This window comes from Cervus canadensis, chromosome 5 (genome assembly GCF_019320065.1).
Source record: "Cervus canadensis isolate Bull #8, Minnesota chromosome 5, ASM1932006v1, whole genome shotgun sequence".
Taxonomy (NCBI): Eukaryota; Metazoa; Chordata; class Mammalia; order Artiodactyla; family Cervidae; genus Cervus; species Cervus canadensis.
In genome coordinates, this window is record NC_057390.1 from 42496522 (window position 1) to 42520192 (window position 23671).

The window sequence follows — 23671 nt, forward strand, 5'->3', positions numbered from 1 at the left end:
AGGGCAGTTAGGTGCCAAAAAGCCGAGGGCCTGAGGGGCCTCTGGCACGGGGGACAGGCATTCTGCGAACTACGGAGTGGGCAGGGCTGTCTCCCAGCTGGGTTGCGGCTTCACCCAGGGCGTGGGGTCCCTGGGAAGGAACCTCGCCCCCAACCCCAGGTTGAGCCCCGGGCGAGCCCCGGGGCAGGAGGCAGAGCCCGTCGTTCCGCCCCACTCTCCCCGCCTCCGTCCCCGCTCGTCTCCTTCCTAGGGATCTGCGCTCTTGCCTTGATCCGTGTTCAGTCCCCACCACTGCCTGGTACGCCCCCCTCCTCGAGGGCCTGGCGTCCAGCCCAGTCCCAGCTGAACCGCCCCCTTGGTGGTCCCTCCGCGGCGCGGTCCCCCGGTGCTTACCTCCTTGGGGGCCTCCCGGGTACCTGGAGCCTCTTCCTCCGCAGTTCCTTCTACTCTTACAGGGACCCTTACGGACATTTCCTGATAGGAGACCCTCTCCTTTTGCCCGACTGGCCCTCCTCCTGTCCCGGTTCAAACAGGCCCACTCTAGCGTTCCTGAAACTGAAGCCGAGGCCTGGCAGGTTCCCCGGGTCACTGAGGACCCGACCTGGGCCAGAAGAGGCTGTGGCTTGTCCGGCTTCAGAACCAGCCCTGGGCACCGAGTCCTTCCCACGCAGCGCCTCTCCAGCCTCCCTGAAGTCCTGGCAAGGACCCTGTGATGACTCTGGGCCCACCAGGTGGCCAAGAGTGGCTCCCAACTCCTGTTGGCTGGCTAGCAACCTCAGCCACTCTCTGTCATTTGTAACGTGAGAGGGATTGGGACACTGGGGGCTGTGCCTCTCCATCCACAATACGCTTGACTCACAGCCCCTCGCTGCTGCCCTCCCAGTCCCCCTCCTGCTTTAGAGGGGGACGTTCCCTTCTCCTGTTTCACCCAGGGGTTGGGGTCCCTGGGAAGGAACCTTGTCCCCACCCCCAGGTTGAGCCCCAGGAAAGCACCGGGGCAGGAGGCAGAGCCTGCTTTCCTTTTGTCCTGTGACCTCTGTCCTTCCCCACAGGGGTGAAACCAGCAAAGAGAAACCCGCCAGGACTTGGATGTGGCTCTTGGAGTGGGGGGGTGGTCAGTGGTCGATGTGTTCCTCCCTGCCTTCAGGACCCCACTAGGTGGCCTGCAGATCCCGAAGGCATTGCCTGCCCTCCGCCCTCATGCCCAACACACTCTTTCCATGGAGGTCCCGGCTGATCGCCCAGCCTTGGGAGTTGGTCCACTGAGCCATGAGATCTGGGCACTTCATTTAACTTCTGATCTCTATTGCCCTTTCTTTGGGATTGTAATGAAAACTGACCTTTTCCAGTCCTGTGGCCACTGCTGAGTTTTCCAAATTTGCTGGTATATTCAGTGTAGCACTTTAACAGCATCATCTTTTAGGATTTGAAATAACTGGAATTTTATTACCTCCACTAGGTTTGTTTGTAGTGATGCTTTCTAAGGCCCACTTGACTTCGCATTCCAGGATGTCTGGCTCTAGGTGAGTGATCACACCATCATGGGTCATGAAGATCTTGTTTGTATAGTTCTTCTGTGTATTCTTAGCACCTCTTCTTAATATCTTCTGCTTCTGTTATGTCCATACCATTTCTGTCCTTTATTGAGCCTGTCTTTGCATGAAATGTTCCCTTGGTATCTCTAGTTTTCTTGAATGGATCTCTAGTCTTTTCCATTCTATTGTTTTCGTCTATTTCTTTGCATTGATCACTGAGGAAGGCTTTCTTATCTCTCCTTGCTATTCTTTGGAACTTTGCATTCAGATGGGTATATCTTTCCTTTTCTCCTTTGCCTTTAGCTTCTCTTCTTTTCTCAGCTATTTGTAAGTCCTCCTCAGACAACCATTTTGCCTTTTTGCATTTCTTTTCTTGGGGATGGTCTTGATTACTGCCTCCTGTACAATGTCATAAGCCAGGCTTCAACAGTACAGGAACCGTGAACTTACAGGTGTTCAAGCTGGATTTAGAAAAGGCAGAGGAACTAGAGATCAAATTGCCAACATCCGCTGGATCATCAAAAAAGCAAGAGAGTTCCAGAAAAACTTATATTTCTGCTTTATTGACTATGCCAAAGCCTTTGACTGTGTAGATCACAATGAACTGTGGAAAATTCTGAAAGAGATGGGAATGCCAGACCACCTTAACTGCCTCCTGAGAAATCTGTATGCAGGTCAAGGAGCAACAGTTAGAATTGGACATGAAACAACAAAATGGTTCCAAATTGGGAAAGGAATACGTCAATGCTGTATGTTGTCACTCTGCTTATTTAACTTATATGCAGAGTACATCATTCAAAATGTGGGGCTGGATGAAGCACAAACTGGAATCAAGATTGCCAGGAGAATATCAATAACCTCAGGTATGCAGATGATACCACCTTTATGGCAGAAAGTAAAGAGCCTCTTGATGAAAGTGAAAGAGGAGAGTGAAAAAGTTTGCTTAAAACTCAACATTCAGAAAACTAATGGTTCCATCACTTCATGGCAAATAGATGGGGAAACAATGACAGACTTTATTTTTGGGGGCTCCAAAGTCACTGCAGATGGTGACTGCAGCCATGAAAATAAAAGACGCTTGTTCCTTGAAAGAAAAGCTATGACCACCCTAGACAGCATATTAAAAAGCAGAGACATTACTTTGTCAACAAAGGTCCATCTAGTCAAAGCTATGGTTTTTCCGGTAGTCAGGTATGGATGTGAGAGCTGGTCTATAAAGAAAGCTGAGGGCCGAAGGATTGATACATTTGAACTATGGTGTTGGAGAAGACTTTTTGAGTCGAGAGTCCCTTGGACTGCAAGGAGATCAAACCAGTCAATCCTCAGGCAAATCAGTCCTGAATATTCACTGGAAGGACTGATGCTGAAGCTAAAACTCCAATACTTTGGCCACCTTATGGGAAGAACTGACACATTGGAAAAGACCCCGATGCTGGGAAAGATTGAAGGCAGGAGGAGAAGTGGATGACAAAGGATGAGATGGTTGAATGGCATCACCAACTTGATGGACATGAGTTTGAGCAAGCTCCAGGAGTTGGTGAAGGACAGGGAAGCCTGGTGTGCTGCAGTCCATGGGGTTGCAAAGAGTTGGACTTGACTGAGCGACTGAACTGAACTGAACTCCATTGCCTATCGGCCAAGTGTCTTTGGTCTGGTTTCCTGGAGAGGTGAGTGGAGGCTTCATCATGGCAGTGCAGCCCTCCCCTCCCCTCCCCACCCCCAAGTTCACTCCATTCCTATAGAAAAGAGAAATAGCTCCTTGGGGCTAAGCTCCTCTCCAGCTCCAGTGATGTGAAAGTCAGAGGTTCTGGGCAGTAGTCCAGGCCAGGAGAGCAGCTCCTGGGCCACGGGCAGCCCTCCACCTGCTACTGGTGACAAGCCCCCTCTTGGAAATCGGCAGCTTCCTGACACCCCTCCTGCTGGTGGGTGTCAGGCACCCCACCCCTGGTATTTCAGGACAGATCTCCTTGGCCCAGACTCCTGAGGCAGGGCCGTGAGTGTGCTCACCTAAGGCCGATTCCAGGCGCCTCTAGCCCATAGGACCTGCATGACTACTGGCATGAAGGCTTCCTGCAAGCAAGGGAGGAGCATCACCTATAGAAAGCCATTCTGCCCTTCCATGCAGGCAAGACCCTGCAGGGCACCTAGAGATGCCCACGCCCACCCAGGCTCAGTTCTGCTGGCCCAGCAGTGGACTCCTCCCCATGCCGGGTGTGGCTGTCTGGCGCCCCCATCCCCATCCCCTCAGCGCCCTACCACCCTACCACACAGACCCCAGGTTCCCCACTCCGAGGCTCTTGGCGGTGGCAGGGCTGTGTGCCCACAGGAAGTGGAGGGGATGTGGGGGTCTTCTGCCAGCTTAGCTCCCACCCAGCCCGGCCCCACCTGACTGCTCCCCCATTCAGAAACCAGACTTCTCCACGTTCAGTTTTATTTAAAGACTCGGAATCACAGGCATCGTGGTTTGTCATCAGTTCGTTCCTCCAAACTCACACACATCTGTATCTAACAGAAACAACGGGTGCGTGTGTGTGACTGTGCAAAGTGCCAAGCGTTTCCCAGCCAGAGCCCGCATTCACCGCATGGCTGCCACCCCTGACTGCTCCTGTGGCCCGCTGGTGGCCCTGGTTAGCCCTGTGTCTCTGGTCTCAAGACCAAGGTCTGCACTGAGAACAGAGTAGTTATCTATTGAAAGGAAACTTGGTGAAACCTCCACGAGGTGGCAAATCTGAACTGTGGTGACTAGCGCACCTTTTGACAGTGGAAGCCTTAGGTGTGGTCTCCTGTCTACAGTCACAGGAGGGCCTCTTGGCCTGGGGTCCCCCCTCCTGTTCCTTCACTGCCGGCCCTGTCAGAACATCTCCAGATGCGGCAAGGGCCACTGGAAGGGCTAAAGAGATGGGCTTTTCCAAACTCCCACCAACGCCAAGGCCACTCTAGCCCTAGGAGGACCAAGGCTGTGAACATCAGGCTCCCCAGGCTCACAAGGTGCCTGCAGAAGTTCTGCCCATTTGCTGTCTCCCCAGAGATCTTTTCAACCAAGTCCTGACTAGTTTTACAAAAAGGCAGCACCAGATGTATGAAAAATAGGCAGTGTACGACCTGTTAGAGATTTATAAAGTCTAACAGTTTTGCAGTAAAAAGGTGTAAGAAAGAAGCACGAGAGCAGGACAGTGGTAGCAGGCGAGAAGCACTGTGTACACCTCGCCCGCGGGAGCCGAGCGCTGCCTCAGGGACCTGGCCGATAATGACCTGGGCCAGGGCACCATGCTAAGGGGCCTGGTGGTGGTGCCTGAGGTATAGATGGGGTGAGGAGCAATCCAGACCCAAGTGAAGCCCGGAGCCGCCTTGAGAACACCCTCCAAACGCGCTGGGCCCGTGCTCCCTGTCAGCCCCATGAGTGGAGGGCAAGAAGGGTCCTGGGAGCAAACCACCCCACAGTGCGTGGGTCCTGCCGCCTGCCTGGAAGGACTGGGGCCTCTGGTGGCTGCTCCCCTGGGGTCCCTGCACCTCTGTCCCTGGGGGGGCAGGCGCGGCCTCAGAAGCTCTCCACGAAGCTGCCGGGGAAGAGGCCAGTGCGGCCGTTCCTCTGCAGGGTCCCCTTGTACCAGCCGTCCTCACGCTTCTTGTGCACAAAGACCACGTCCCCCTCCTTCAGCTCGATCTCTGCCTCGCTCTGGGGCGGGTATGAGACCACCACGCGGTACCTGGGGAAACAGACACCGGGGTGAGCGAGCAGCCCACCATCTCCAGGGTTCCAGGGCCTCCCGCCCCTGTTTATGGACCAACGTGCCATAAAATCCACCTGGGTCTCTGCTGTGGGAGCCTCTGCCTGCTGAGTGCCTGGGCTCTGATCAGGAACAGACACACAGGCCTCAGCAGGTGGCCCCCCTCCCCTCAAGGGCTCCCCAGATCTGAGACAGCTGTGCCTGGCCAAGGGCACAGGGTGGGTCTGCACTCCACACCTGCCTGGAAAGCCTCAAGGAGGCAGCTCTAAGGACCAGCCTTCTAAAGCACCCCTAGGATGAGGGCAGATGGCTGTGACCTGGCCTCCCTGCCATCCAGCCCAGCAGAGTTGCTGGTCACACCCCTCCAGCTGGGGGTCACACAGGCATCCCACTGGTATCCCACTGGCCCCATGCCCACTGCCCTTCAGGGGGTGATGACTGGGCAGGGGGCTGAGGGCTCCGTGCACACTGCACTCTGGGTGATCTGGTGGCCATCAGAGCAACTGTTCTCACTGGCTGCAAACCGCAGACACCACAGGCTGGGCATGGGGGTTCAGCGAAGTCTCCCTGATGGACCTGCCAAGCCCTGGGCCTCACTATGCTCCTCGTCCCTCCCCACCCCACCTCCACCCCCAGCCCACCATCCACACCACCCTCCTGGGCTGGAACCACGTGGCTCAGACAAGAAGCACGCTGGGAAGAGGACCTGTGCTTCCATCTGTCCCCACTCCCTCCAGACCTACCTCAGCCCCAGGGCTCCACCTCCCAGCTCAGCTCTGCCCACCGGTCTGGCCCACAGGTGACCCGGACAGGGACCTCCTGCTCCTGGGCTCAGTCTGGCCCACACCCCTGCTGTGGGCAGCGGCAGAGAAGGAGTGGCCGAGGCTGGGCTGGGGAGAGCCATTCTCAGCCAGGCCACCCTCTGTTCTCCCAGCCCCACAAGTCCCACAAATCCCCAGGTGTCCTCCCTGGGCCAGAGGTACAGACTGTGACACCCCTTCTCTCCAGTCACCCCCTGCTTTTGGAGCTCTGGGCCCTCCCTCCCCTCTCTCTGAGGAGGGCTGCCCACCTCCTCCTCCCTTCCTGGTTGGGGAAGGGGAGAGATTCCTGACCGTGTCCTGGGCCCTGCCTCCCCATCAGCCACAGCCACACCAAGGGCCCCTGAAGGAGTCTGGCAGCTGGGGGTCCCCAGGGTCCTCAAGGGGTTTTGTCCACAGAGCCTCTGACCTGGTATTTCCTGGACCTGGAGAAATCAGGATGTAATAAAGCAAGAGGTCCCAGGTCAGCTCTTCTAGAAGTGAGGCTCACAGACTGGGCACCCTGGGCCCACTGGACGAGATTTTGGGGGGAGTGGACCAGGGAACAAGGTTCCTCAGGATCTGCCCGCAGATGTCTAAGGACCAGGGTGCTGAATGAAAACATTAAGGCCGACTTCATCCTCCTTCAACCAGCTGCACACAGCCTGTGGGCCAGCCTGTCTGGCTGGAGTTGGTGCGGGGCTTGGGGAAAATGTTCAGGCAGAGAAAACCCAGGTCCCAGCCGGCTCCAGGCGGTGGAAGCAGGGGCAGAGAGAAAGGGGGTCTCTGGGCTGGCTGGGCTGGTGAGCAGGCCCTGGTGCTGAGAGAGCAGGCCAGCCCAGCTCCCCAGGTGCCTGCAGTGTGCAAGCTGGGGCCAGTTTCCACCTTGGTCCCTTTCAGGGTGAGGAAGGGGTGACAGCTCCTCCCAACCTGGCATATCTGTGAGCACCTGCCTGCCGGCCACTCCCTGGAGGAGGCTGGGTGGCTGCTGGGATACAGCAGCGTGAAATCAGCTGACACCATGCAGATGGCGTCTCCCACCCCCAGCACCCAGGCTGCATGACCACCAGGACCGGCACCTCCCCCATGGCTTCCAGCCACCATCGCCTTCTCCTCTGCAGACACCTGCCACTCCCTTCCAACCCCCCAAGGAAAGAACACAGTGAGATCGTTTCTCACAAGTTTTAGCTTTTGTCTTAACTGCCAGATGTGAAACAAGCAACTTTAAAAATGTAATTAAAAATTAATTTGGTGCTTCTGAGCAATCCCGTGATTTTTAAAGAGTCTGGATGGATGACATGGACCAACTGTCTATGAGACGAGCATTCGGGATTCCATCCTAATCCTTCCAAGACGCTGAAGTGCAGATCTGAAAGGCCAAGAGAACGGGCAGGGCAGCAGCTTGCAGCACAGTCCTGGTGTCGTGCATCAAACACACACAGCGAGTCTGCAGACTGAGCTCAGGAACCACTCGACTGCTGCAGGCGCTATTGCCTGGCATGCGGGGTCGGGGGCATCCTCTGTGTCACATGAGGGGCCCTGGTGAGGACGAGGGGTCCCAGGTAGGGACTGTAGTCATCACAGCAGTGTCCTACCAGACCTTGGAAATGGTAAGAATGCACGCTGGACACCACACTTGAAGGTCTACATGGGCCTAGAGTCCCTGCGGCGTCTGACAGATTCCCACAGACAGCACGTAACAATGTACACATCTGGCAGTTCTGAAAGCCTGACATTCGTCACAACCTCACAGGGACACAGTTGAGGGTCTCGGGGAGACTGTGCCCCCTCCCCTTTTCCTGTCCCTAGAAGCTGCCAGCATTCCCGAGGAGCATTCCTGTTCTTCCTCCGACTCAAAGCCAGCACAGCACGCTGAGCTCCTTGTCTGCCTGCGAGGACTCCTGTGGTCACATGGGCCGCCTGGGCCTGGACAACCTCTCCACTTTAGGGTCAGCTGCTCGGTCCATCTGCCATCCTATCCTTGGTGTGGGGATTAGGGCAGAGATGTCTTTGGGAGCCATTATTCCACCTGTCATGACCCACAAGGGATCAAGGCAAGAAACTTCTAAATCCCAACAGAGCTTGACAGCTGACAGGCCAGTGGGAGGTGAGGACATACCACTTATGCGTGTGAACATGAAGGACTGTCAATCAAAGGGGGGAGACCACCACCCCTACCATGATCTCACTGTCATGTACGTGATGTCACACGACACTGTCACACACGTCATCTTTTGTTTTGTTATGGTTGTCCTTGCCCTTGGTGTTCACTGGGAGGAGAAGAGGGCAACAGAGGATGAGACAGTTGGAGGACATCACTGACTCAATGGACATGAGTTTGAGCGAACACTGGAGACAGAGAAGGACAGAGGAGCCTGGTGTGCTGCAGTCCATGGGGTTGCAAAGAGTTGGACATGACTTAGCAAGTGAACACCAAATTTGTTCGTCTTTTCCCAGGTACTAATTCAGCTGCTTTGCAAATATAATAACCCCCAGGCACCGTCATCCTCATCTTGTGTGTGGGAACTGAGACTCAAACAGCAAAGGCACTCATTTGGGTGACATGGCTGTTAAGTGGCGGACAGTGGTCATAGGAGGAGGACGGGGAAGGAGTACAGGCCGGAGCTCAGCCAACCCCAGCAGGACAGGCGGACAAGAGTTTCCTGATCCCCAAGCAATGTCCAGAAATGCAACTCCCTGTGCACTGCCCAGAGGCTGGGGTGCTGCAGACCACCCAAGGCTAGGTTCCCGCAAAGGCAGTACCCTGGCTCCCAAGGTCTCCTCCTCCTGAGAGCCTGGCCAGCCTGGGGGTGCTCCTCATGGTTCCCCCACACACACCTGGGAAGTCTCCCTCAACAGCACCCTCAACCTAAAGGTCTTTCCTCTGAGATCACCATCAGGGAGAAATGGCTTGCACGCAGGCGGCACCAGACAGGCCAGCGGCAGCGCCCCTCACCCACACGTTGGGAGTGTGGCCTGAGGCCAGGTGAGCTGCCCCGGCCTGAAGGTGACATTGCTGTCATCACGTCCTTGGCTCCAGCCTGTTTGGGCCAGGACGTGGCATCCTGAGGGCTGCGCAGGGCTGCACAGGGTGAGGGCTGCGCTAGGCAGTGCTGGTCACTAACAAGCTGTGCAGGGTGCTGGGCAGGAGGGCATCCGGGGCCCCAGGGATGACACCCAGATTAGCCGGGACTGTCAGCGAATGGGAGGAATTCCCTGAATTTTCTAGTTACTCAGAGACTCCCAAGATTTTTTACAGCAGGGTCTTTTAAGCCCTGCATGGAGTCTGGAGGTTGAGAGAACTGAGAAGAAAAGAACTCGGAGGAGACGTGAGGGCAGCTTCAGCACCTGCAGGGCCTGTCACCCTGACTGGAGATGCTCCAGGAGCCCAGCTGTGGGCCTTGGAGAAGGGCTAAACCCCTGCAGAGATCATAGGCAGCTGGGCTGGTCTCGTGTAAGAAGGAAGGCTCTGATGTGGGAGAGCGGCCCCAAGGTGAAGGGAAGTGGAGGAAGAAAGGCAGGTGTGTGGTGTGCGAGGTTGAGTGTGGCATGTGTATGTGTGTGGTATCTGTATTGTCTGGTGTACATGGTGTGTGTGTGTGTGTGGTGTCTGTATTGTGTCTGATATACATGGTGTCTATGGTGTACATGGTGTGTGTGTGGTGTCTGTATTGTGTCTGGTGTACAGGATGTGTGTGTGCGGTGTCTGTATCATGTCTGGTGTACATGGTGTGTGTGCGGTGTCTGTATTGTGTCTGGTGTACATGGTGTGTATGTGTGTGGTGTCTGTATTATGTCTGATATACATGGAGAAGGAAATGGCAACCCACTCCAGTGTTCTTGCCTGGAGAATCCCAGGGATGGGGTCACACAGCGTTGGACATGACTGAAGTGACTTAGCAGCAGCAGCAGCATGGTGTACATGGTGTGTGTGCAGTGTGTGTATTGTGTCTGGTGTACATGGTGTATGTGTGGTGTCTGTATTGTGTCTGATGTACATGGTGTGTGTGCGGTGTCTGTATTGTGTCTAGTGTACATGGTGTATGTGTGGTGTCTGTATTGTGTCTGGTGTACATGGTGTGTGTGCGGTGTCTGTATCGTGTCTGATGTACATGGTGTGTGTGGTATCTGTATAGTGTCTGGTGTATGTGATGTGTGTGTGTGGTGTCTATATCGTGTCTGGTGTACATGATGTGTGTGTGCAGTGTCTGTATTGTGTCTGATGTACATGTGTGCCTGGTGAACATGGTGTGTGTGGTATCTGTATTGTGTCTGGTATACATGGTGTGTGCAGTGTCTGTATTGTGTCTGGTGTACATGTGTGTCTGGTGTACATGGTGTGTGCAGTGTCTGTATTGTGTCTGGTGTACATGGTGTGTATGTGGTGTCTGTATTGTGTCTGGTGTACATGATGTGTGCAGTGTCTGTATTGTGTCTGGTGTACATGTGTGTCTGGTATACATGGTGTGTGCAGTGTCTGTATTGTGTCTGGTGTACATGGTGTGTACGTGGTGTCTGTATTGTGTCTGGTGTACATGATGTGTGTGGTGTCTATCTTGTGTCTGATGTACATGTGTGTCTGGTGTACATGGTGTGTGTGTAGTGTCTGTATTGTGTCCAGTGTACATGCTGTGTGTGTGGTGTCTGTATTGTGTCTGGTGTACATGTATGTCTGGTATACATGGTGTCTGGTGTACATGGTGTGTGCAGTGTCTGTATTGTGTCTGGTGTACATGGTGTGTACGTGGTGTCTGTATTGTGTCTGGTGTACATGATGTGTGTGGTGTCTATCTTGTGTCTGATGTACATGTGTGTCTGGTGTACATGGTGTGTGTGTAGTGTCTGTATTGTGTCCAGTGTACATGCTGTGTGTGTGGTGTCTGTATTGTGTCTGGTGTACATGTATGTCTGGTATACATGGTGTCTGGTGTACATGGTGTGTGCAGTGTCTGTATTGTGTCTGGTGTACATGGTGTGTACGTGGTGTCTGTATTGTATCTGGTGTACATGATGTGTGTGGTGTCTATCTTGTGTCTGATGTACATGTGTGTCTGGTGTACATGGTGTGTGTGGTATCTGTATTGTGTCTGGTGTACATGGTGTGTGCAGTGTCTGTATTGTGTCTGGTGTACATGGTGTCTATGGTGTACATGGTGTGTGAGGTGTGTCTCAGGTCACACGGAAGAACTGGCACTGGTCAGTGTGGCCGAGTCGGGGAAGGATTCTGACAGATACCAGGACTATGTTCTCAGGAGACACCCCTCCTTTTACCAGCTCTCGGAGGAGGAGGCGCTCAGAAAAGAAAATACTTCCTCCCTGCAGGCCCCTGGCCTGTCTGAAGCTCTCTAAGGACCGATGACTCAAATGGGCCTGCTCACACAAGAGGACGCTGACCTCTGGCCCTTCCATCTGATGCCTTGGTAAACTCAGTTCCCTGATCCAGAAACTCTGGGCTGAACTCTATGAAATCACTCGCTTTGGTGAAAAACAGATAAATACTGGCCATGTCATATGGTTTAACCCTGAGCCAATCTGGGGTAAGGGGGCCGGGCTTCCAGAAGAGTTGCCTAGGGTGGGATCACTCCAGGTTCCGGTGGGGCTGGGGGTGCAGCTCATCTCTTTGGGCTCTGAACACCTCAGTTCTACCAGATTTTCCTTGTAAATCCGAACTCGGGTCGCAGATGGACTCAGAATGTGAGACCAGCTCCTGTTTTATCTGAGTCTCTGGGACAGTGAGGGACACCAGGCAGGTTCACTCCCCAGGAATCCCATCGTCCCTTTCCCCAAAGTGGTTCCAGGCCTCAGAGACCACCGCACCCAGGCCCAAAAGCACACAGCTCCCCCCGCCCCCGTTACCTCTCTCTGGGAAGTGGCTTGGGCTCAGGGCGGACAGCGATTGTGGAGAACGCGGCCGGCTGGGTGGGTGACGGGAAGCTCAGATCCAAGGAGCCTGCCTTCCTGTGCAGTGGCTCCATCCCCAAGGCACCCTGCATCTCGCCTTCGATGGGACAGGACCCAGCCCTTCCATGGATGGACAGCAAGGACACTTCGGGCCCCACCGCGCCCTGGAGCGAGGCGTCCACTGCCTGGGGGTCATGGGTGGGAGAGGTGGATGGCGGGGAGCGTGACTTCCTCCTGGTGGATGCACCGGCCAGCAGCTTCAGCAGCCCACTCTTCCTGTCTTTCTAGAGACACACAAAACGAAGTTGGGTGAGTGCTTCCAGCGAGAAGTGTGGCCCTGTCAGGAGACTCTGGTCCTGGTCAAGTAAAGCTGCCTAGAGGAGGACGGCAAAGATGGAAAGCTTTCCCATCTCACTTCCTTCCTTTCCTGAGATGTGGAAGACACGCCAGCACAGACCTAGACCTGGAGGTGCCAACCCGACAACCCCCTCCTCAGGAACCCCCTCCAGACTCCCGCTCTCAGGAACCCTGATCTCAGGACCCCCATCTCAGGACCACATCCCAGCCTGGAAACATCACCAGCTGAGGGCACCATGGGTCTCCTGCAGCGGGAGGGGGTGGTTATTCCACATTAGTGCTGAGTATCCCACACACCTTCAGCTGGAGGCCCTAACAGCACTGTTTGTGGTTGTAAGATACGGGGAGCCAAGCTCCATGTGTGTCACATATGTGTGTGCAGGTATGAGTGAGGGTGTGTGGAGGAGGAAGATATGTACACACAGAGGTGCTTCTATGGCAATGTGCTGGCCTTGGTGTCCAGAGTTTGGCAGCTCTCCTGGAACTGACTGTTCTGACGTGAGATGAGGACTAGCTAGCTGGCAGGGGGTGTGGTGTGAAACAGATGGCAGTCTGACACAGAGCCCCGGGTCGGTGATGGCCACCACAGCGTCTGATTGGGTCATGGGGCTAGTTGGACCCCACAGTGGCCTGATGGGGACTCCTTTTTCCACCCCAGCTGTTGGGGAGTCATTGGTGCTGAAATCACCACAAAGCGCACTTAGCAGGGATGTGTGCCTCAAGCTAAGTCAATAACACTTTAGTATGAAGAAATCTGAAGTTTTTCTCTACTCCCAGCACTGGTACTGATGGAAAGAATTGGAGCTGATGTCCTGAATGCACACCACGGCTGGCATGGGCAAGCCCCAGCCTGGAGGGGAGCAGGCATGGGGGCATCGTGGCACAGGGCAGCCTTGATTAGCATCCACCAAGAGATGACAATGTGGGACACAGTCAGGAGAGCTTTGGTCAGTTAGCCACCAGGGGGCGCCATGCAGCTGGCTCGGAGGCGTTGCCACCCTCCAGATAGCCACCAAGCAGAGGAAGGGACTCCCTGGATGACAGCCTCCTAACTGAGACCAGCAGGGGGAGGGCACCAGCTCAGGTGCACAGAGTGTCCTTGGCGCTCACTTGGGGGCTCTGGAAAGGGAGCCAGGCTGGCAACAGATCCCCAAACACTGCGGGGTCTCTGGCAAAAACCCACCGGCTATCAAGTGGTCAAGTGGGATCTGGAGATGAAAACTCTAAAAGTAATCTAACAGTGTATGTGTGTGCCTGTGTGAATGTGCGTGCCTCTGCGTGAATGTCTGTACCTATGTGTAAATGTGTGTGCTTATGTGTGACTGTATCAGTATGTGTATGTATGTGTGTGCACACGTGTGTATGTACCTGTACATTTGCATGTGCACATGGGTATGCATGTGTATGTGTGCACCTGTGTATGCATGTGTGTCTGTGTGCATGTGTGTGCAAGCACACACAGGTGAATAAAATTAAGATCCACGTGATGGGTCCCCAAGCCTGCCAGTGGCCCCGTGGTGCCATCCACGACAGAGGGAGGGGCATCACTGGCTCAGCCTGCACCCCGTGGGACTGAGGGCTGACTGCCCTTTCTGCTGCTCTGCTGGGCCAGCCAGGCTCTCAGAGCACAGGGACTGAATTCTGGACACTCACCAGCAAACCCTGGTGGGGCCGCTGGACCACATGGGCACCAGGGTAGGGACAGGGGCTCCAGGCATGAGCTGTGTCGTTGGTGGCACCATAGCCAGAGAGTCCTGCTGGGTGAGTTAGCCAGGACATGCATGCCCAGTGGAGAGGGGCCTGCATAAGACCTGCCAGCGACCGGGGGAGGGGCTCTCGATCCCTGGTGAGGTCTGACTGTGCCCATTGCTAGGTCCCACCCAGCTCAGAGCTCTGGCTGCTGCTCCATATAAAATCAAGGCAAAGGATACACAGTTAGGACAGGCCCAGGGCAAGTGGGCAAGGCCTCTTGGAAGTTTCTTGGCAAAGCCACAGCCTTCCCAGGAGAGCAAGTCGCCAGGCCTATCAGCAGGGCTGCCAGCCCTGCGTCGGGCTCCCACCACCTACACCTGCCAACTGGGTGGCAAGGGCCACCATAGGAGTAGGGGCTCAGAGGGCATGGCAGCCATGCCAGGCACAGCAGGCAAAGAAACAGGCAGAACCAGGCTGTCAAGGTCCACACCTGGGTCAGCACATCAGAGAAGAGCCCAGAGGGACATTAGAAAGACACACATGTATGCACTCACACTCACACGCACACATACAACCTGAGATAAAGTCATAGCCTACTAGCAAAGAATCACCTCAAAACCAGTATTATAAAAGAGATATACATTCACTATAGGAGAACCGTAAAACATCTTAAAAATAATAAAATGATAGCTTCTGTCCCTAGAGGGTTTGTTCCTTAGAACGTTAATGCAAAAACTTGGCCAAAGGAAAAAGAAATTTAAAGCTTAAATGAAGAACTGCTGCCAATTAAAAGTCAATTAAAATTATGGAAAATTATCTCTGAAATTAAAGGAAGTCAAAGAGAACAGAATTTGATTTATAAAATGTGACATTAATTTTTTTAGGGAGTCAGTTCATTTAATTAAACGAAGTAAACCTGAGTGCCACGTCTTCACCATTGGTTCTTCATTAATCCACAGGGTTAGATGGCCCCACTTCTCTCACACAGATTTACCCTGTGTCCTCGCTTCTGCTCACAGGACATTTAAAGCTGCTGGTGGGCATACACTGGATGCTGGGCAGGTGTGGTGGGCGGCACTGACATGGACATGGTTTGGTCTGCAAGGCTCAGCCCCGACCCCCTAGGTAAACCTCAACCTGCAGGACCAAATGCACTTGTGGGTAGGGCAGGCTCTTCCCACCACCTCTGAGCACAGGGCACAGACAGAGCCACACATGTGCATTCTGCCAGGTGCACAAAAGGATGTTTCCACAAGCTGAGACAGGAGTCCAGGGTCACGGGTCAAGGGTCATGGGCCATGTTCCGATTGAGTCTGCACTCAGTGACCTGGGGGCATCGCTGCCATCGGGGAAGCGCAGATCTAGTCCCCCAGATGGCTGATGTTGGCTCAGGAGAGCAGGTGTAGGAGGGGCTCGGCGGTACTTCATTTTATTACACATTTTGGTATTTTCTGACTTATTATGTCAAATGTTGTTTCTTCTTGAGAGGAAACATAATGAAGGCAAAACTTGTAAAAGTTGCTCTGCACGCAGGGTACTAGACATGATGTACCAGAGAGAACTTCTGCTGTTGTTCTGCTGATAGGAAGGGAGGTGGTTTTGGAGGAGTGGGGTTGGGGTGACCTGCCCGTGAGAGCTGCCTGGGGACCAGATGAAATAAGACATGTCAGACATTTGCCTGCTGTCCCCAGCACCCTCTCATCACCATGGTTACCAGAGCTGGCTGGAGACTTCTTTCTGAGGCCACCAGTCCACCCAGTGACACATGGGTGTCCCTCCCCTCCATGGCTGCATCTCACTGTCTGGGCATGGAAGTGCCATGCTCAGCCAGAGGAACAGTGCCAAGACCTTGTCTCTTCTATGACAGCAGTCCACACGGGATGCAAGTGTGACACTGTGCTTCCCACAGGCTGCAGTGACATGTGTGGCGGAGGGGGCCCCTTCCCTGTGCTGAGCTTCAGGGGCTGTGAGCAGAGCCAGAACAGGAAGGAGAAGGCCTGAATGTCTTTCCCCAACAGGAGTATCACCTACTGGGCCATGAAGGGCCTCATGGCTGTGAACAGAGGTGCTTCCTGGGTTCTGTGAAGCCCCTGGACTTGCCAGGCCAGGTGCAGGTAGCTTCTCAAAGCAGGTCATGCCCTTCACTAGGGATAAGAGGCTATGGTTTAATTCAGCTGAGAAACGACGAGGTGAAGGGTGGTGGCTGTGATGCTCTGACCGGCTGCCCCACAGCCTAAGAGGCGAGGCCCCCTGGCTGACAGCGCAGGACTGCTCGGGTGTCAGGCTCCCGGCATCTGCCCATCCCTCCCCTCCAGCAGCCCGAGGCAAACGCTGGCAATGGCCTTCTGCACCCAGGGCTACTCTTGTATCCCAATTGCCCCCACCCTTGGTTCTGCAACCTGGGGGCTTACATGATCAGCTTGGAGCAGCTCTGGGAAGCTGGGGGCTGATGACTCCATTGCATGGGTCTCCCCAGGGGATGAGGAGATGGAGATAGAATGACCCAGAAGCCCTTAGAGAGCCATGGAGAGGGACTCGGGGAGGGGTGCTGCCCTCCTTGGTGCCGAAACGGGCCAGCTGGGTGGGCCCTGGGAAGGTAACAGGGTTCTTCAGTCACGAGTGAGAGCAGGGCCTCATGGGTCGGAACCGAGGTACTTCCTGGGCTCTGGGAAGTCCTGAAATATCCAGGCTGGGTCCCCACTCCGAATGGCCCCGCACTCACTACCCCAAGGAGCGGCTGGGAGTCCGGCACCCATGGGTCGACTAGTACATATTCTAGGCAGCCAAGCCCCCCGGACCTGTGTCTCTGAACACCCGCAGGCTCTGAAAACTGCCATCCTGCCAGCCTCACTTTATTCATCCCAAGTGGGAGCCACACCCCAAATCCAGGGTGATGAGTCCAAACAGAGGCAAGGAAGGTTCCTCTAGAAACCCAGGGGAGCCCTACCCAGGACTGCATCCCCCGCATCTTTGTGAACTGACCTGAGCAAGGGGGCTGCTCCGGGGGGTGTGGACACAGTGCCCCCAGGAGAAGGGCGGCTGCGCTGGTGGGATTGGGCTGTACAGACAGGGGTTAGGAGTGAGGGGACTGCATGTGCTGCCCCAAGTCCCATCTCTCTGGCATGTGAAGTAAAAGTGAAAGTCGTTCAGTCATGTTCGACTCTTTGGGACCTCATGGACTATATACAGTCTGTGGAATTCTCCAGGCCAGAATACTGCAGTGGGTAGCTGTTTCCTTCCCCAGGGGATCTTCCCAACCCAGGGCTCGAACTCAGATCTCCTACATTGCAGGCAGATTCTTTACCCTCTGAGCTACCAGGGAAGCCCTTTTATGATTTTATATATATATATATAATAGAGAAGGAAATGGCAGCCCACTCCAGTATTCTTGCCTGGAGAATCCCAGGGACAGAGGAGCCTGGTGGGCTACCACCTGTGGGGTTGCACAGAGTCAGACACGACTGATGCGACTTAGCAGCAGCATGTATATAAAATAGAATAATCTGTTTATGATTCTTTTTAAGAATCAAAAGACTCAGGAGGAGCCTCCACTGATGCCGAGAAGCAGGTGGGTAGAGGGCAGCTCCCAGAAGGGGCTTCCCTGGGTGATGGCAGTGAGACCAGGTATGCGTACAGGGCAGAGCCTGTGGTCTGTCTGTTAAGACGCCGCTCCGTGTCCAGGGTCCCTGCCTGGCCCAGCATTCAGCAAGCACCCGCTTTCCCATCTCCATGTGAAACTCTTTCCTCTTCTATGAGTCCCAGCCCCACCCCCTCCACCACCACCAGCATCCTCCTGTGTCCTGAGCAGAGATGGTGTTCAAGGTGAGGCCTCCCCCATCCTGGTGATTCACTTTTCCTGAGTCTCTCCCATATGCACGTGTTATTAAACTTTGATATCCTCCTATTGATACACCTCATTTAGTTCTTAAGTCTGCCAGAAGGACCCAGAAGGGGAGAGAAACGTCTTCCCCCAACAGGAGACACCCCAGGAGAGAGCGGTTGGGGGGTGAGACGGCGGGCGAGCCCCAGTGGGAGGTGGGATCCCAAGGCCTCCCAGACAGAGTGGCTCCCTCAGGTTCTCTCTGGGCAGTGGGGCTGTTGGGGAGGGGGTGGTGGGCTGGGCTGGGCGTGCACATCCCTCTTCTCTCCCTGGGAGCTCAGTCCCTCTATCCCTTCCCTGCAGCCCTACTCACAGCCCATCCTGTCTCCAAACCTCTCCTCTCTGGGCCTTGGTGAGCATTCCTTTCCGGGAGAGCTTGTTTCTCTCTCATCCGCTCTGCCCACTTGCATGTCTTCAGCCTCTGCATGTTATTTTTTACCCCCTCCCCCACATGGACCACCAGTTGAATTTGTGCTGTAACCCAGCCCCACAGGCAGTGGTGCCTGCACCGGGGAAGTTCCCACAGGAGCCCAGCTCTGGAGCGGGGCCAGACCAGACCTCTGGGTGGTACCCTTGTCCCCAGGCAAGAAGTCACTGGGTAGAATGCAGTGAGATGAGGGAGGGTTAAAACACTGAGCTTTCACTGCATCACAGCTTTCCCTGGACTCAGCGTTCTGACCTGCTCCTTTCTCTCCTCACCCTGATGCAGGAAGGCCTGTTAACTCGGCAGAATTTATAGCTCAACACTAATGTCTTTAAGATTGCTTCTGAGGAGGTCAGGCCAGAGGGCAGATGGCAGAGGCGTGAAGCCAGAACAGCCCTCTGGCTCTAGGTTGTGTCTGGGCCGCTCTCAGCTTCCTCCGCCAGGACAACCTTGCCTTGAATGTACGTTTCCAATGGGCCTCTGCTTGTTTTCTGTAGAACAAGTGTGGGGCCACCACAAAGTATTAGATTAAATGAAATACATTCAGATGAAATCTCTGTAAAACCTGGTATCGTCCAGAAAGGGTTCTGGAATGGAACAAGGAAGATCAAACACATCCTTATCTACTCAGGTGTGCCAAGTGCAGGTATTTCTGAAAAATTTTTTAAACAAAACAGATGGGTAGAAACTACCTCATCCAACCAGAAAAACGGCAGCAGGATGGTCACCACAGGGGAGGGGCTGTCTACACGGGAGGGGCTCTGCCAGCGCGATGCAGGATCTCAGAGGCTCAGGTAGGGATCTAAGCTATTATTTCCACTAGCGCTGACAACCAGCCCTGCCAGCTCTCAGGGACACTGGAATTGTCTTCCTGGACTCATGTCCTTCTTAGCACAGCTGTTTTCAGGCAATGTCGGGTGACACCACCTGGGTACCAGCTCAGAGTGGCCAGCCTCAGCCCTGCAAATCCCAGACCCTGGCCTGGCTGCTCCTCCCTGAGAAGGGCCTGGCTGGGCTCTTCTGCTCCTAAACTCTAAAGAGCTGCCACCATGTGCGCAGGTCTGCTTGTCATCATCACATCAGAATGATTAGGAAAGGACAGAAATTTGGAAGAACTCGGGGTGTCAGGACCCCAGTGAACTCAGGTCACCAGGGGCCCCTGGTGGCTCCTCTCTGAGCTGCTGATCTAATGGGGAAGCGGCCGCCTTGCAGACGGAGGGAGGGCCGCAGAGTCCACCTCGCGAGCAGTCCTGGCTCGAGGGTGTGGGAAAGGCTTAACTAGAGCTGCTCACGCCAAAGGGCAGGGAGGGCTGCCTATGGGTTGTGGGTGAGTTTATCTTCCACGACCTGACTCCTAGGGTCGTTTCTACTGGGGGTGCCGAAAGTGGAGGCCCTGGACCCTCTCCCAGCGTGTGCCCTGGAGCAGGGACTCAGGCCAGCACAAAGCAGGGCCACAAAGCCCACATCTCTACCTGGGATGGACCTTGTTGTTCTCCAGTCTCGCCTCAGCAGCAGTCTTTTCTTGCCATCGGCACAGAGGAGCGAGGTGCCAGTGTCTTTCACAAACTATGAGTGTCTCTCTGGCTGGAAGGCAGGCTTCTCTGCACAGGGGGCTGAGGAGCCGCCTGCAGCTCTCCTGTGTATCCCCCTGCTGCTCCTCGATGGGCCCTGCCTCCGGGTTCCAGGGCGCCCTACGGAGCACCTGCTTATTCAGCTCTGGGCTGGGGCACAAGCCAGGGCTCGCCACTGAGTAAGCTCCCACAAAGATTCTGCTGTCAGTGGGTCAAAGAGCACACGGGTGGCTGAGGGCAGCCCAGGTGTGCAGTGAGGATAAGGGTGAGTTCTGGAAAGCAAGGATTGATGAGGTGCTGCCAGGATTTCTGGTCACGGGGGAGCCCATCCCTGGGGAGAGGGCCCTGTAGGAGTGTGAGTGCATGAGGCACATCACCGAGGGTTCTGGGTCCTGCAGACGCCCTGTCAGACTCCTCCTCCGCTGATGAGCAGGGAAGCTCACTTCCGTTCTGTGATGAGGTCCCTGGACCCTCTGGTGGGGGTGCCGTCAGTCTGCCGAGATGGGTCCTTCCACCCCAGGGGGGTCCTGCTCCACTGACCAGAAGCAGTTCTGGGCTTGCCCGGGCCAGGACGGGCTGGTGTGACAACCACCAACAGACGTGGTGTCACCCAGTCTGTGTCCTTTTCCCGCCCTGGCTCTAATGACGCTCTGCTGCAGTGTGGGCGGGCACCTCCCTTTACTGCGCTGCTGTCCCCGGTGCCATGCACCAGACACGCCTGTCCCCCCCACAGCCGCCTGACCTCTGCGCAGTGTCACACTCAGAATCATCACAAACGAAGCTGCTCTGCACACTCATTCTGGAGCCCATGGGGCAGGAGTTTCCCTCTCTCCAAGAAAGACCTCCAGGAGTGACTGCCTGGGTTCGTGTCTCTAGGAACCGCTGGGCTCTTTTCCAGAGTGTGTTGTACCATCTTCTACTAATATTCCCATCAGCAGCAACCGGGAGCTGTCTGCTCAGCCTAACCCTTTAAATACGTAGCTTTGCCTCCCTCCTACATGGAATATGGGGTACCCCACACCCCCCAACACACACACATGCAGTAAGGAATAGTTCAATTCAGTTCAGTCGCTCAGTCGTGTCTGACTCCCTGTGACCCCATGAACCGCAGCACACCAGGCCTTCCTGTCCATCACCAACTCCTGGAGTTTACCCAAATTCATGTCCATTGAGTGGGTGATGCCATCTAACCATCTCATCCCGTGTCATGCCCTTCTCCTCCTGCCTTCAATCTTTCCAAACATCAGGGTCTTTTCAAATGAGTCAGCTCTTCGCATCAGGTGGCCAAAATACTGGAGTTTCAGCTTCAACATCAGTCCTTCCAATGAACACCCAGGACTGATCTCCTTTAGGATGGACTGGTTGGATCTCCTTACAGTCCAAGGGACTCTCAAGAGTCTTCTCCAACACCACAGTTCAAAAGCATCAATTCTTCAGCATTCAGCTTTCTTTATAGTCCAACTCGCACATCCATACATGACTACTGGAAAAACCATAGCTTTGACTAGATGGACCTTTGTTGACAAAGTAATGTCTCTGCTTTTTAATATCCTGTCTAGATTGGTCATAGCTTTTCTTCCAAGGAGTAAACGTCTTTTAATTTCATGGTTGCAATCACCATCTGCAGTGATTTTGGAGCCTCCCAAAATAAAGTCTGCCACTGTTTCCACTGTTTCCCCATCTATTTCCCATGAAGTGATGGGACCAGATGCCATGATCTTAGTTTTCTGCATGTTGAACTTTAAGCCAACTTTTTCACTCTCCTCTTTCACTTTCTTTAGTTCTTCTTCACTTTCTGCCATAAGGGTGGTGTCATTTGCATATCTGAGGTTATTGATATTTCTCCCAGCCATCTTGATTCTAGTTTGTGCTTCATCCAGCCCAGGGTTTCTCATGATGTACTCTGCGTATAAGTTAAATAAACACAGGGACAATATACAGCCTTGATGTACTCCTTTTCCTATTTGGAACCAGTCTGTTGTTTCAAGTCCAGCTCTAACTGTTGCTTCCTGACCTGCATACAGGTTTCTCAAGAGGCAGGTCAGGTGGTCTGGTATTCCCATCTCTTTCAGAATTTTCCACAGTTTATTGTGATGCACACAGTCAAAGGATTTGGCATAGTCAATAAAGCAGAAATAGATGTTTTTCTGGAACTCTCTTGCTTTTTCAATGATCCAGCGAATGTTGGCAATTTGATCTCTGGTTCCTCTGCCTTTTCTAAAACCAGCTTGAACATCTGGAAGTTCACAGTTCATGTACTGTTGAAGCCTGGCTTAGAGAATTTTGAGCATTTACTAGCGCGTGAGATGAGTGCAATTGTGCAGTAGTTTGAGCATTCTTTGGCATTGCCTTTCTTTGGGATTGGAATGAAAACAGACCTTTTCCAGTCCTGTGGCCACTGCTGAGTTTTCCAAATTTGCTGGCATATTGAGTGCAGCACTTTCACAGCATCATCTTTCAGGATTTGAAATAGCTCAATTGGAATTCCATCACCTCCACTAGCTTTGTTCGTAGTGATACCTCCTAAGGTCCACTTGACTTCACATTCCAGGATGTCTGGCTCTAGGTGAGTGATCACACCATTGTGATTATCTGGGTTGTGAAGAACTTTTTTGTACAGTTCTTCTGTGTATTCTTGCCACCTCTTCTTAATATCTTCTGCTTCTGTTAGGTCCATACCATTTCTGTCCTTTATTGATCCCATCTTTGCATGAAATGTTCCCTTGGTATCTCTAATTTTCTTGAAGGAATAAGGTTTCCACATAAAAACAGGCACAGGTCTTGTAGACTAGCCCTAGCCTCATTTTGCACACAAGTGGCTTTCTCATGTCATGTGACAGCCTTCTCTGAGTAGACAGAAAACACCGACATAACTCGTGTCCCTTGTCTACGCTCCCAGAGTGACCTCAGCGAGGAGGGTCTCATGACCCATCCTTTGCCACCAGTCAGCTCTCTCCCCCGCCAGCCCTGTCAAAGTGACCATGGTGGTAGGGACAGAAGTGATGTGTGGGCTCAACATCAAAGGTGTCCTCCCACCAGAGCCTCCTGGCTGCAGCCACTGTCGGCTGCCCAGTCCGCCAGAGACCAGCATTGAGCCCCCAACACGCCCGGCCCTCTGGGTGGTCAGTGCCCGCTGGCAGCAGGCTGATCACACGGGACTACTTCCACTGCGGACGGGGCAGCTTTAAGTTCCCACTGAAATAGTCACTTATTCTGGACTCACGGCTTCTTTCCCACATGCAATGCTTCTGCCAAAACTCCTGTCTGTGGACTCAGGGAATACCTCACCCAGCATCACGATACTTTACATAGCAATGCTTCTGAAAAAAACCAAGCGTGACAATGGGCCCCTGATCATGGAATTCACTGGTCTCACCCCGCCCCTCACTGCCCACAAGCAGGCAGCCTGACAGAGGGGTGCAGTGACCTCTTGAAGATCCAGTGGGTCTGGATCCAGGAGACCCCTTGGGGCATCTGTGTCACCATGCCCTGTGCTCAGGGTCAATGGGAAATGACAACAGCCCACCCAGGCAGGACAGCTAAAGGACTAGACCCTTCAGCATGGAGCCCTGATTCCCCAGGTCAGAACCACAGCAGCCGAGCTGCTCGCTGGAGGCAAAGGGGCAACGGAGCGGGTGGTAGGAGAGGCAGTTACAGACACGAGGGCTGTGGTCAGCACAGAGATTTCCTTGTTCTGTTAGGAATACAGCCATGTGTGTACCTATAAAATACCTTCGTTTCATCACTCTCCCATTCCTCATCACAGAACATCAGCAGTGCTGACTT

At 54.1% G+C, this 23671-nt stretch overlaps 1 protein-coding gene across 1 annotated transcript in view; it reads right to left on the reverse strand.

Moving 5' to 3' along the window:
* Positions 1-3949: 3949 nt before the first annotated feature.
* SH3RF3 (SH3 domain containing ring finger 3) overlaps positions 3950-23671 on the reverse strand; it is a 148500-nt gene continuing 128778 nt past the window's right edge. Inside the window, exons 9-11 of the mRNA XM_043470347.1 lie at positions 18570-18579; positions 11917-12245; positions 3950-5242 (exon numbers count right to left, since the gene is read on the reverse strand). Coding sequence (XP_043326282.1) covers positions 5074-5242; positions 11917-12245; positions 18570-18579 — 508 coding nt within the window. The 3' untranslated portion in view covers positions 3950-5073. The remainder of the gene's footprint in view (positions 5243-11916; positions 12246-18569; positions 18580-23671) is intronic.